The 13,078-nt window shown below is 41.0% G+C and overlaps 1 protein-coding gene and 1 long non-coding RNA gene across 5 annotated transcripts in view; one reads left to right on the top strand and one right to left on the bottom strand.

Annotated features, from left to right (window-relative positions):
- KLHDC10 (kelch domain containing 10) overlaps window positions 1-1,528 on the bottom strand; it is a 97,167-nt gene extending 95,639 nt beyond the window's left edge. For 2 of the 4 annotated variants that reach the window (XM_019959080.2, XM_070788166.1), the window contains exon 1: window positions 1,239-1,524. In XM_019959080.2, coding sequence (XP_019814639.2) covers window positions 1,239-1,404 — 166 coding nt within the window. In that variant the 5' untranslated portion in view covers window positions 1,405-1,524. Of the gene's footprint in view, window positions 1-1,238 lie in introns of all 4 variants that reach the window. The other 2 variants (XM_070788165.1, XM_070788167.1) reach the window with 2 other exon arrangements.
- A 146-nt stretch (window positions 1,529-1,674) lies between these two features.
- Window positions 1,675-2,703, top strand: LOC109558123 (uncharacterized). The gene is made up of 3 exons (XR_002180609.2): window positions 1,675-1,969; window positions 2,272-2,447; window positions 2,533-2,703. It is a non-coding gene; the product is annotated as an uncharacterized lncRNA (long non-coding RNA).
- The last annotated feature ends 10,375 nt before the right edge of the window (window positions 2,704-13,078 follow it).

The raw sequence follows: 13,078 nt of genomic DNA, 5'->3' as shown, positions 1-13,078 counted from the left end.
TAAACGGATTAATGTGCATTTCTAGCATAAATCAATAACCTTATCACAAACGCATAAGCAAGTATCGAACTGAATATGCAAAATTCCCTTTCTCTTCAAATTAATCAAATAATTTTTTTACTACTTAGTACAAGGCATGGTAATAAACACCCTCATTCTCAAAACTCATCAGCTAAACAAATATAAAATCACTGATAAAATCAACTTCAATCTTATTCACAAAAAACATGGTGAATGATTAACACACATTCTTGATAGTTCTCTTCATGGTAAAAATAAGCTTGCCTAACATAATATTTGACATTCTGGGCAGTACACCTTCATTCTCTATACTGACTATTCACCTACAAATGTAGCTCTTTAAAATTTGCTGCACACACACATCGATTTGATTTGTTTTTCAAGGCATCGGAACACAGGGATAGTAAATTTACACAAAAACGTTAAATAATCACACTGGGTACATTTTCCAGTTTTCAATAAGCTGTTTTCATATGAGGTGTGTGTGTTTAGTCGCTAAGTAGGGTCCGACTCTTTCGCGACCCCCTGGACTGTAGCCTGCCAGGTTCCTCTGTCCATGGGATTTCATATGGTAGACACAGCATAATTTTGTCATTAACAATATTCTCGATTTTCATTTTTTCCCGTTAAAATCCATACACGCTATCCATTCTATATATATTCCAAAATATTAATAATTCAATTAGTTTCCCTAATTCTCTTGGTTCTGTTTCATACCCACCTCCCACCCACCCCCTTCTTCCTCCTTTCTTGTTTCAGAATGCCTAACTCTTACACACTCGAGGTGGTTTTTACAAAAATCACTCCTTGGAATGCTCTTCCCTCTTTCTTTAAAAATAATTTCCCACAGCTAGGCGCCAATGTCTTTCTTTTACAAGATCAAACTGCGGAAGAGGACGAGACTGGGAACCGAGTAAGCCAAACATTTGGGAATGTCAATGAGACGACGGCCTCTCCTTTGAAAAGAAAACACAACAACTTTCAACACAGAGCTTTCAACAGATCAAAAATACTTTTTTTTTTTTTTTCCGCCGTGCTCCTGTTCCCTCCCTGACCTCAAAGAAACCTTTCCTTTTCTCTAAGCCCCCCATCGTTCTGCTGTGCGTGGGGCCTGCCTTTGCTCCTCCCAAGGAAAAGAAAGGCAGGGAGAAAAGAAAAGGGAGCAGTCACCTTCCCACCCCGCCTGCGAGCTGTCAGGACCGTGCCCCACCACTCACCTGGCAGGTGCGGCCGCCCGGAGAGTTGCACGAAGCGGTTGAGCTGACCAGTCCCCCGACCCCCGTTGCCCCCACTGCCCCCGCCGGCCCCGCTACCTCCGCCGCCACCGCCGGCTGCGCCTCCTCCCCTCCGGCGGTTCCTGTCCCAGCCCTGGGCGGCCGACATGACCGGCTAACGACTGCCGCAGCCTGGTCGCGGCAGCCCGTGGCCCGGCGGCACTAGCGGAGCCTCCTTCCTGGGCTCCTCAAGAGACCCGGGAGACCGGGGAAGGGGGAGCGCCCGGTCTCACCAGCGGCCAATGACCGAGTAACTTGGTGACAGATAGCCAATGGCCAGTCGTCTTCTTGGTAGGTGGAGGGAGGCGGGGAGAGACGTGGTAACCATAGCTATGGCTTAAAAAAAAAGAAAGAAAAAAGTTGCGGGGCGGGGGTTGGAGAAAGGCAGAAGCAGCCACTCATCAGTCGCATCCACCACGCTAAGCAAGGCGCGGTGACTCCTGAGGGGTCAGGCGGGCCAATCGAAGGCCGAGTGAGAGAGGCCACGCCTGCAGAGAGTCCCGACGATAGCCGGGAATCCAGGCGTATTCAAGACTCAGGAACTCTTCCCCATAAACATTGAAACCAGAAACAGGACGCTGACACAATACCCATATTTTGAGGCAATACAGTGTTCTTCAAAGAGCTGTCTTCGACGGGGGAAAAAAAAGCAGAGGCAGAGTCAAAGCTTAAATGTAAGAATGAGATTTCATTTGTCCTTTCAGTCCACTGGCGAATTCCTCCCTGATTCAATACAAGCCACGTCTCACACAAACGAACAATTTTAAACCTGGTTAACAAATGTGGGAAGATGTTCGAGCTCACCAATAACCGTAGAAATACAAATTGAGATCCCAATGAGAAACCATTTCAAGTTTATTACGTTAGATTCCTTAAATAACATCCAGCAGAGAATTAGAGTGCCAAGAAAAAGGTTCTTTCGCAGATGACTGACGGCACTGTAAATGTTTTTGCTGAAACTCCTTTTTGCTCGTAGGAAATTCGAACCAGCTGGAAGACAGGGACAGGTACAGAGGATGAAGATCAAAGAAAAATGTAGATGTAGAGATCAGGAATTCTACTGGTCCAAAATTAAATGGAGAATTTGACTTTGAACTTAACTGGGCACAGTGCAAAGTAGGAAAATAGATTGTTCACTGATGTTTATGAATGGTAAGAGAAAACCATATGAATTCCTCAAGAGAAACAAAACTTTTCAAGATTTTTAGATCAGGTGACTTTTTTTTTTTTCATACAGGAGAACCTTACTTGATGCGGAGAAAAAAGAAAATCTGCTGGAGCTGAGGATGTGTATCCTCTTGGTGCATGTTTGGAGTTTCACTGTCCCTGCCTCCTTTTGTTATTTTTAGGCCCCGTGGGCAGATAATTTTTCCCATGAAGCATTAGATAGCACTACTTAAGAAAATGTTTGAGATCTGGGGGGGGGGGGGAGGAGTCTCTGGCTCTAAAATATTAAAATTAATAAAATGTTAATATTTATAAAGAATCTGTACCATTGAGTAACCAAGTAGTAGATGAAGAAAATTTTCTTTTTATAGGAGTATTCCAAGTAATAAATGATGAGTGATAAGGCTATCAACATTTTGTAACCTCTGATGAATTGAGAGATCAAGCCATTGAGCATCAACTATATTATCACAAAAAGTTGAAACATATGCCTTTAGAATGGAAACATGACTGTACTCTTGTAGAAAAAAAATTGAACTAGAATCCCATCAGATATCTATATCTAACTACCAATTTATAAGAAATATGGAGGCCAGAGAAACATTAAAAAATACTATAGAGATGCAAAAAGCAAAATCTAGACTATGAATATTCTACAGGATAAAGCAAATTTCTTCAAAAAAATTACAAAGGAAAAAGATTTGGAGATTTCCCTGGTAATCCGTGGTTAAGAATCTGCCTGCCAATGCACTGGACCTGGTTCAGTCCCTACTCTGTAAGATTCCACATGCCTGTGAGCGACTAAGCCCAGTTGCCCTCCCAAACCCACACCCTGCAACTGCTGAAGCCCTGGCACCTAGAGCCTGTCCTCCCAAACCCACACCCTGCAACTGCTGAAGCCCTGGCACCTAGAGCCTGTCCTCCCAAACCCACACCCTGCAACTGCTGAAGCCCTGGCACCTAGAGCCTGTCCTCCCAAACCCACACCCTGCAACTGCTGAAGCCCTGGCACCTAGAGCCTGTCCTCCCAAACCCACACCCTGCAACTGCTGAAGCCCTGGCACCTAGAGCCTGTCCTCCCAAACCCACACCCTGCAACTGCTGAAGCCCTGGCACCTAGAGCCTGTCCTCCCAAACCCACACCCTGCAACTGCTGAAGCCCTGGCACCTAGAGCCTGTCCTCTCAAACCCACACCCTGCAACTGCTGAAGCCCTGGCACCTAGAGTCTGTCCTCCCAAACCCACACCCTGCAACTGCTGAAGCCCTGGCACTTAGAGCCTGTCCTCGCACCGCAACTAGAGAGTACCTCTTGCACAGCAGCAAAGAACCAGAGCAGCCAAAAATTAAATACATAAAATTTTTAAAAGAAAGAAATAAAAAGAGATTTGGAGGAAAAAAAATCTCAACTAAAAAGAGATTTATGATTGTTGTATAACTCTGTAATATATTAAAAATCACTGACTGGTATTGGCTGCATGACTTTGTGAATATATTAAAAACCACTGAACTGTACACTTGAAAAGAGTGAGTTTTCTGGTATGTGAATTGTAGCTCATTAAAAAAAATTAATAATAATACAAGAAGGGAGAAGTGGCTGGGGAGCTGGCCTATCTTTGTATATATTAAAATTCTTCATAATAAAAAGGAAAAAAAGAATCTTCAAAAATAAGGTGATATTAACCAATCAACTGAAAACCATCTCGTATAGTTACATAACTAATTTAAAATTCCAGTAACAAAATGAAAATTTTATTCTGAACTAAATTTAAAATTATGAAATTAGTTTAAAAGTCTTTAAAAATGGTTAAGGTTTAACTTTTTAATGTAGAATATGGATACAATGATGAATACAGACATGGGACGGCCCAGGGGGATGGTATGGGGAGGGGGGAGGGAGGAGGGTTCAGGATGGGGAGCACGTGTATAACTGAAATTTAAAAAAAAAATTAAAAAAATTTTTTTAAAAAATGGAACCACCAAAAAAAAAAAAAAATACAGACATGATTTAGAGAGAGGCCTTCAAAATAAGTGCACGTGAATAATACGTACCTGCTCAAATGATGTACTATGACGTACACAATATCACCTATGAAGTAATCATGCCAAAAACATTAACTTGAATTAATGAAGATTTAAGTGCTACTATCCAGTTTACAGGAACTTTCAAGGGTCAAAGTAACAAGTTAAATGGCATGTGAAATGATCTAATAAATCCAAGGAGACAGTCTCCGTAATATCTAGACTGATCTTGTCTGTAAGTCAATGTCAAGAAAAACAACATAAAAAAAATGAGAGGATCGTAACCCCTTGTGACATAATAGTCCTTGGCAATGATAATCAAAGCTGCTAGCATAACAAAAAGAAACAAGACATTATGTTGGTGAGTATTTGTACAAAAAAAAACACAAAACTGAATAAAATCAAAAGTTTTAGCAAGAAAAGTTATGACCAACCTAGATAGCATATTGAAAAGCAGAGACATTACTTTGCCAACAAAGGTCCGTCTAGTCAAGGCTATGGTTTTTCCAGTGGTCATGTATGGATGTGAGAGTTGGACTGTGAAGAAAGCTGAGCGCCAAAAAATTGATGCTTTTGAACTGTGGTGTTGGAGAAGACTCTTGAGAGTCCCTTGGACTGCAAGGAGATCCAACCAGTCCATTCTGAAGGAGACTGGCCCTGGGATTTCTTTGGAAGGAATGATGCTAAAGCTGAAACTCCAGTACTTTGGCCACCTCATGCGAAGAGTTGACTCATTGGAAAAGACTCTGATGCTGGGAGGGATTGGGGGCAGGAGGAGAAGGGGACGACAGAGGATGAAATGGCTGGATGGCATCACTGACTCGATGGACGTGAGTCTGAGTGAACTCCTGGAGTTGGTGATGGACAGGGAGGCCTGGCGTGCTGTGATTCATGGGGTCGCAAAGAGTCGGACATGACTGAGCGACTGAACTGAACTGAACTGACCTGGTGGCTCAGACGGTAAAGAATCTTCCAGTGACCTGGGAGACCTCGGTTGGATCCTGGTTGGGAAGATCCCCTGGAGGAGGGCACAGCAACCCACTCCGGTATTCTTGCCTGGGAAATATCCTATGGACAGAGGAGACTGCCAGGCTACAGTTCATGGAGTCATAAAAGAGTCGGACACAACTTAGCAATTAAACAACAACAACAAAGAGACATACCAGCCAAATGCAGTGTTTGAGCCTTATTTGCACTTTGATTAGACTAAGCCAACTATTTTTAATGGGAAAATACGCCTGGACGTTGGATTATGTCCAGGAATCATTGTTAATTTTTTTGGGGGGGTACTGTAGTTTTTCTTTTTTTAAAGAACTCAACTTCTGTAGAAGCAGACTGAAATATGTACAGGTAAAATGGTATGATGTCTAGGATTTGCTTCAAAATAATCCAGGAAGTGGGGCATGGGAAAGACGATGCAAATGAAGATTAAACAAGAACGGCCATGAGTTGATGCTTGGTGTTGCTAGGTGATGGGTACTTGGAGTTTGTCCCACTATTCTCTCTTGGGGTTTTTTTTGTGTGTGTATATTTGAATTTTTCCCTTGTGAAATGGTTTTTTAAAAATAGTTCTTCAAAAAACAATTCCAGGTTAAAGGAAATTTACAACAAAATGTATGTGGTCCTCTTGAAAAAATCAACCTTAAAAAACTGGTGGGGGACAGCTAGAAAAATTGGAATTTGGAAAGATTATTAGAGGATCAGTTCAATTCAGTTGTGTATGACTCTTTGCAACCCCATGGACTGCAGCACACCAGGCCTCCCTGTCCATCATCAGCTCCTGGAGTTTACTCAAATTGACGTCCATTGAGTTGGTGAAACCAACCAACCATCTCGTCCTCTGTCGTCCCCTTCTCATCCTGACCTCAATCTTTCTCAGCATCAGGGTCTTTTCAAATGAGTCAGTTCTTCCCATCAAGTGGCCGAAGTATTGAAGTTTCAACTTCAGCAAGTGTCCTTCTAGTGAATATTCAGGACTGATTTCTTTTAGGATGCACTGGTTTGATCTCCTTGCAGTCCAAGGGACTCTCAAGAGTCTTCTCCAGCACTACAGTTCAAAAGCATCAGTTCTTCAGCGCTCAGCTTTCTTTATAGTCCAACTCTCACATCTATACATGACTACTGAGAAAACCATAGCTTTGACTAGACAGACCTTTGTTGGCAAAGTGATGTCTCTGCTTTTTAATATGCTGTCTAGGTTGCTCATAGCTTTTCTTCCAAGGAGCAAGTGTCTTTTAATTTCATGGCTGCAGTCACCATCTGCCAGTGATTTTGGAGCCCAAAAAAATAAAGTCTCTCACTGTTTCCATTGTTTCCTCATCTATTTGCCTTGAAGTGATGGGACCAGATGCCATGATTTTAGTTTTCTGAATGGTGAGTTTTAAGCCAACTTTTTCACTCTCTTCTTTCACCCTCATCAAGAAGCTCTTTAGTTCTTCTTCACTTTCTGCCATAAGGGTGGTGTCATCTGCATATCTGAGGTTTTTGATATTTCTTCTGGCAATCTTTATTCCAGCTTGTGCTTCATCCAGCCCAGTGTTTCTCATGATTTACTCAGCATATAAGTTAAATAAGTACGGTGACAATATACAGCTTTGACATACTCCTTTCCTGATTTGGAATCAGTCTATTGCTCCATGTCCAGTTCTAACTTTTGCTTCCTGACCTGCATACAGATTTCTCAAGAGGCAGGTCAGGTGGTCTGGTATCTCCATCTCTTTAAGAATTTTCCATACTTTGTTGTGATCCACACAGTCAAAGGCTTTGGCATAGTCAATAAAGCAGAAATAGATGTTTTTCTGGAACTCTCATGCATTTGCGATGATCCAACAGATGTTGGCAATTTGATCTCTGGTTCCTCTGCCTTTTCTAAACCCAGCTTCAACATCTGGAAGTTCATGGTTCACGCACTGTTGAATCTTGGCTTGGAGAATTTTGAGCATTACTTTGCTAGCATGTGAGATGAGTGCAATTGTGTGGTAGTTTGAACATTCTTTGGTATTGCCTTTCTTTGGGATTGGAATGAAAACTGACCTTTTCCAGTCCTGCCACTCAGCCACTGCTGAGTTTTCCAAATTTGCTGGCATATTGAGTGCAGCACTTTCATAGCAGCATCGTTTAGGATTTGAAATAGCTCATCTGGAATTCCATCACCTCCACTAGCTTTGTTCATAGTGATGCTTCCTAAGGCCCACTTGATTTGGCATTCCAGGATGTCTGGCTCTAGGTGGGTGATCACACCATCATGGTTATCTGGGTCATGAAGATCTTTTTTGTATAGTTCTTCTGTGTATTCTTGCCATCTCTTCTTAATATCTTCTGCTTCTTTTAGGTCCATACCATTTCTGTCCTTTATTTTTCCCATCTTTGTATGAAATGTTCCCTTGGTACCTCTAATTTTCTTGAAGAGATCTCTAGTCTTTCCCATTCTATTGTTTTCCTCTATTTCTTTGCATTGATCACTGAGGAAGGCTTTCTTATCTTTCCTTGCTCTTCTTTGGAACTCTGCATTCAAATAAGTGTATCTTTCCTTTTCTCCTTTGCTTTTTGCTTCTCTTCTTTTCATACCTATTTGTAAGTCCTCCTCTGACAACCATTTTGCCTTTTTGCATTTCTTTTTCTTGGGATATTAGAGTATTAATGTTACATTTGGTAGGTGTGATAATGATATCAAGATGCTGTAAGAAAATTCCTTTATTTTTTAGACATGTGTAATAAAAAATTTAAGGTTGGACAATCAGTATGCAAGAATAAACCAGTCAATCCTAAAGGAAATCAACAGTGAATGTTTATCAGAAGGACTGATGCTGAAGCTAAAGCTCCCACCCTTTGGCCACCTGATGCAAAGAGCCAACTCATTAAAAAAAAAAATACCCTGATGCTGGCAAAGACTGTGGCCAGGAAGAGAAGGTGGGGACAGAGGATGAGATGGTTGGATGACATCACAGACTCAATGAACATGGTTTGAGCAAACTCCGGGGGATGGTGAAGGACAGGGAAGTCTGGCGTGCTGCAGTCCATGGGGTCGCAAAGAGTTGGACACGACTCAGGCACCAAACAACATCATTACATCTCTATGCCTTCAGGCAGCAGGACCATCTCTACTCACCTGAGGCTTACCCATGATCATGATATGCAGGTAGAACTTGCAACAAATTCCAAATCAGAAAACAAGTCAGTCGGAATTAGCAAGAAATCTACATTGAGAATACTTTCCAAGAAATTTTGTTCTATAATGTTAAATACATACAGTGATTCAAACAAATTTCCAGAATTATTTTCCAGCAGAGATTCTGTAACTACAACATTTGATGTAGTGAGGAAGCAAAGGACTGGGTAAGTAGTGACAAGTACTTACTGTATATGAAATCGAGTTTTATTTATCATATTGATGTCTTAAACTCAACACTGCACTGGGAAACCCAGAGACTGTCAACACTGACTGCATTTTGGACTAACCTTAGACCATGTTGGAAAATACTGATATTCAGGTTCCATTCAGACCAATTAGATCAGAATCTCTGTAGCACAAACATTGGCCATACTTTTTTTAAAATTTCATTTTATTTTGGTTACTTGTTTTATTTTTTACTGGACTATAGTTGCTTTACAATGTTGTGTTAGTTTCTACTGTACAGCAAAGTGAATCAGCTATACCTATACATATACATATAACTCCTCTTTTTTGTATTTCCTTCCCGTGTAGGTCACCCTGTGCTATACAGTAGATTCTCATTAGTTATCTATTTTATGCATAGTATCAATTGTGTATGTGCGTCAATCCCAACCTCCTAATTCATCCCACCCTCTTCTCCTTCGTTATCCATAAATTTGTTCTCTACATCTGTATCTCTATTTTTGCTTTGTAAATGACCATGTTTTTAAAGTTCCCTGAATTATACTAATCTACAGCCAGAGTTGAGGAAACAAATGCAATCAATCCTTTGAACCCCAGTTTTATTACATGCAAAATGAGAGTAATATCTTGTTTTAGCAATATCTTAGTGTTATTGTGAGAAATCAATGAAATAGCATATGTGAAAGTACATGGAAAAGTATAATGTTTCACCTGAATGTAAAGTCATATTACCGTGTTAACAATCAAGGTACAGCAATCCTTTAAAAATGTTTACTTCTTGGATTGTTGGTTATTGTCATAGATTAAATGTAACCCAGGATCATATGAACTCTTTGGTGAATAGTCAAAGGTGATAACCACCCATCATTGCACCATGCACTGTGTGCTCAGTCGTGTCTGACTCTTTTGTGACCCCACGGACTGTAGCCCGCCAGGCTCCTCTGTCCATGGGATTTCCCAGGCAAGAATACTGGAGTGGGTTACCATTTCCTCCTCCAGGGGACCTTCCAGACCCAGGGATCAAACCTGCATCTCCTGCATTGGCAGGCGGATTCTTTACCACTGTGCCACCTGGGATCAAATGGGGCATTGCTACTAAGAAGCCCAAAGTAATGAGTCTTAGTTTACTTAGTTATGAAAAATTATAAGCATTTACACATACAAGCTGGAGTAGGAAATGGCAACCCATTCCAGTATTCTTGCCTGGGAAATTCCATGGACAGAGAAGCCTGGCAAGCTACAGTCCATGGGGTTGCAATGAGTCAGACACAACTGAGTGACAGAGCATGCATGCACACACACAAGGATTACACACACATACATCACATATATATAGACATCATAGAAGCACAAAGTACAAATTATAGCTAAGACTGCCCTAGGGAAAGAAAGAAGAGGGTTTCCAACTGTTGGCCACCTTTTGTAAACTAAATACTTTGTGTATTATCACTATGGTATTTTTTGAGACATTAAGTCATGAAATTACTTTAGTGGGTTATGACCAGTAACTTCTTTTTTTACAACTATAAGTCTAGCTATGACATGTCACCATTCAAAGATATTACAGTGATTGACTATGTTCCCCACACTGTACATTTCATACTCATGACTCATGAGCAGAATGTCTTACATGAAATACAGTGGAAAAAGAAGAATAAAAATATGAACAGGAGAAAAGGACCCAGGAAATCTTAAAACACCTTGTCTAGGGACTTCCTTTGCTCCTTGGAAGAAAAACTGTGACAAACCTAGACAGCATATTAAAAAGCAGAGACATTACTTTGCCAACAAAGGTCCATATAGTCAAAGCTATGATTTTCCCAGTAGTCATGTATGGATGTGAGAGTTGGACCATAAGGAAGGCTGAGCACCGAAGAATTGATGCTTTTGAACTGTGGTGTTGGAGAAGACTCTTGAGAGTCCCTTGGACTGCAAGGAGATCCAACCAGTCAATCCTAAAGGAGATCAATCCCGAATATTCATTGGAAGGACTGATGCTGAAGCTGAAGCTCCAATACTTTGGCCCCCTGATGTAAAGAGCCAACTCATTTGAAAAGACCCTGATGATGAGAAAGATTGAAGGCAGGAGGAGAAAGGGACAACAGAGGATGAGATAGTTGGATGGCATCACCAACTCAATGGACATGAGTTTGAGCAAGCACTGGGAGATGCTGAAGGACAGGGAAGTCTGACGTGCTGCAGTCCATGTGGTCACAAAGAATCAGACAGGACTGAGCAACTGAACAACAGAGGGACTTCCCTGGCAGTCCAGAGGTTAAGACTGCACTTTCAATGCAAAGGCCACCGGTTTGATCTCTGGTCCAGGAACGGGGATCCCACATGCTGTGTGGAGAGGTTGAAGAAAACACCTTATCTATAAGTATTCTTGTTTGAAGAGCCTGTTGGGGAAGAACGGGTAGACTCTACAGCTCTTACCCTCCCCTCTCATGATTCTCAGGCAGGTATTTGATCAACATTAGAGGTGGCAACTAATATGTTTAGCAAAGTTTTAGGTTCTCAGAAGCCCTGTCTCAGAAATCAATCTGCAAATTGTGAAGGCAACTCTTTGTCCCTCTCCTACACCCATTTAAAACAAAATAAGGAAACAAAATGAATTTCAAAGCTCTCATGTTTCTTTGTGTAGCTCTGTGGGTAAAAGCCTGAATTTGCCATTGAGGTTTGGAAAAACTACCTTGGGCTTTGCAAAGGTAAAACCAAGATTTCTTTCTGGACTGGGGAAGGAGTTAAACAATTCTACTTGAGATAACATTGGAAAGGTAAGCCTCTTCCAGGAGCTTAGATTGAATCCTAATGGAGCGGGAAGGAACTGAAGGCTTTAAGCAGAGAGGTGACATGATCAGATTTATGTTGTCAAAGATCACTCCAGTGAATTGGGTTGAGGATTTATCCTGGAGACTGTCTACCCCCACAGGTGCACCTGCCTATAGGCAGCAGCCTCAGGGGAAAGACCTCTACTCCCAAATATCCTCTACCTGCCTTACTAAAGATCTATCAGCTTACATTATGCATGTTTGCAAGCAATGTAACTAAAGATTGGAATTCTTGTTTAGGCTATGATTTAAATGCAATAGTGTTCTAACGCTGAGCCTCAAGGTCTTATAACCTTGAATTATGAAGACAATATTTTTGTAGTGGTGTTCTGTAACTGAAGGCTGAACAGAATTAAAATTCGTTATTTAATACGTTAGGTTTTTTACTTGCCATCAAGAAAATGACATAATGTAATGCTCTGCTGTGCTTAGTCGCTCAATCGTGTCCAACTCTGTGCGACCCCATGGACTGTAGCCCACCAGGCTCCTCTGTCCATGGGGATTCTCCAGGCAAGACTACAGGAGTGGGTTGCATGCCCTCCTCCAGGGGATCTTCCCAACCCAGGGATCAAACTCAGGTCTTCTGCATTGCAAGTGGATTCTTTACCATCTGAGCCACCAGTGAAGCCCAATGTCATGCAGTAATATCAATTACTTTAATTGTTGCAGGCTAATGAGGACAAGGGCTGACATATAACATGTAAATGTTCACTCTTAACAAATGAAAGCTATCTGACATCACAGCCCCAAAGCAAGTCAAGTCCAATAAAAAGTATAAGATTATTTAAAAAAAAAAACTGAATAAGAGTCAATCATTCTTAATTATGCAAATGAGTCATTTGAGTGTTTACTTCCTTCAATAATCTAATAGAAAGTTCTGGGCTAAAACTAGACAATTTTTTCTAACATCTGCAATATTGAACTTGAAGTCCAGATATTATTCCCTGTTCCCAGTTCCAGAACAGTTGCCTTATATACTCATTTAATGCAGATTTAAAAAACACTAATTCAACTACAAGGGAACAAGACAGTTTTATGAAGATGTGAACTGACATCTCATTAAATTGACCTTAGAGGAATGCTGTCTGGCACAGATTTCTGAAATATTGGGTCAGATTATCCTGAACAAGTAAACAAAGCATTGAAATTATTAATATCATTTTGTATTTTTGATGTGACAGGCTTGCGTGAACAAGCACTCTCTGCATGTGTTAATATCAGTGAAACTAAATTACACAAGCAAATTAAATAGAGAACCTACACTGGGATATATTTTTCTATTTTTCTCCAATATTGGTGATTGTAGTTCAGCAAAGCAACATCATTCATCAGAGTCGTATCATTAATGTGAACTGTTTTGAGTTTATGGTTATTTACTTTACATGTGTATTCTGATTTTATAAGTACT

The sequence above is a fragment of the Bos indicus genome, chromosome 4 (assembly GCF_029378745.1).
Source record: "Bos indicus isolate NIAB-ARS_2022 breed Sahiwal x Tharparkar chromosome 4, NIAB-ARS_B.indTharparkar_mat_pri_1.0, whole genome shotgun sequence".
Taxonomy (NCBI): domain Eukaryota; kingdom Metazoa; phylum Chordata; class Mammalia; order Artiodactyla; family Bovidae; genus Bos; species Bos indicus.
This window is presented reverse-complemented; position numbering and strand designations above follow the sequence as displayed.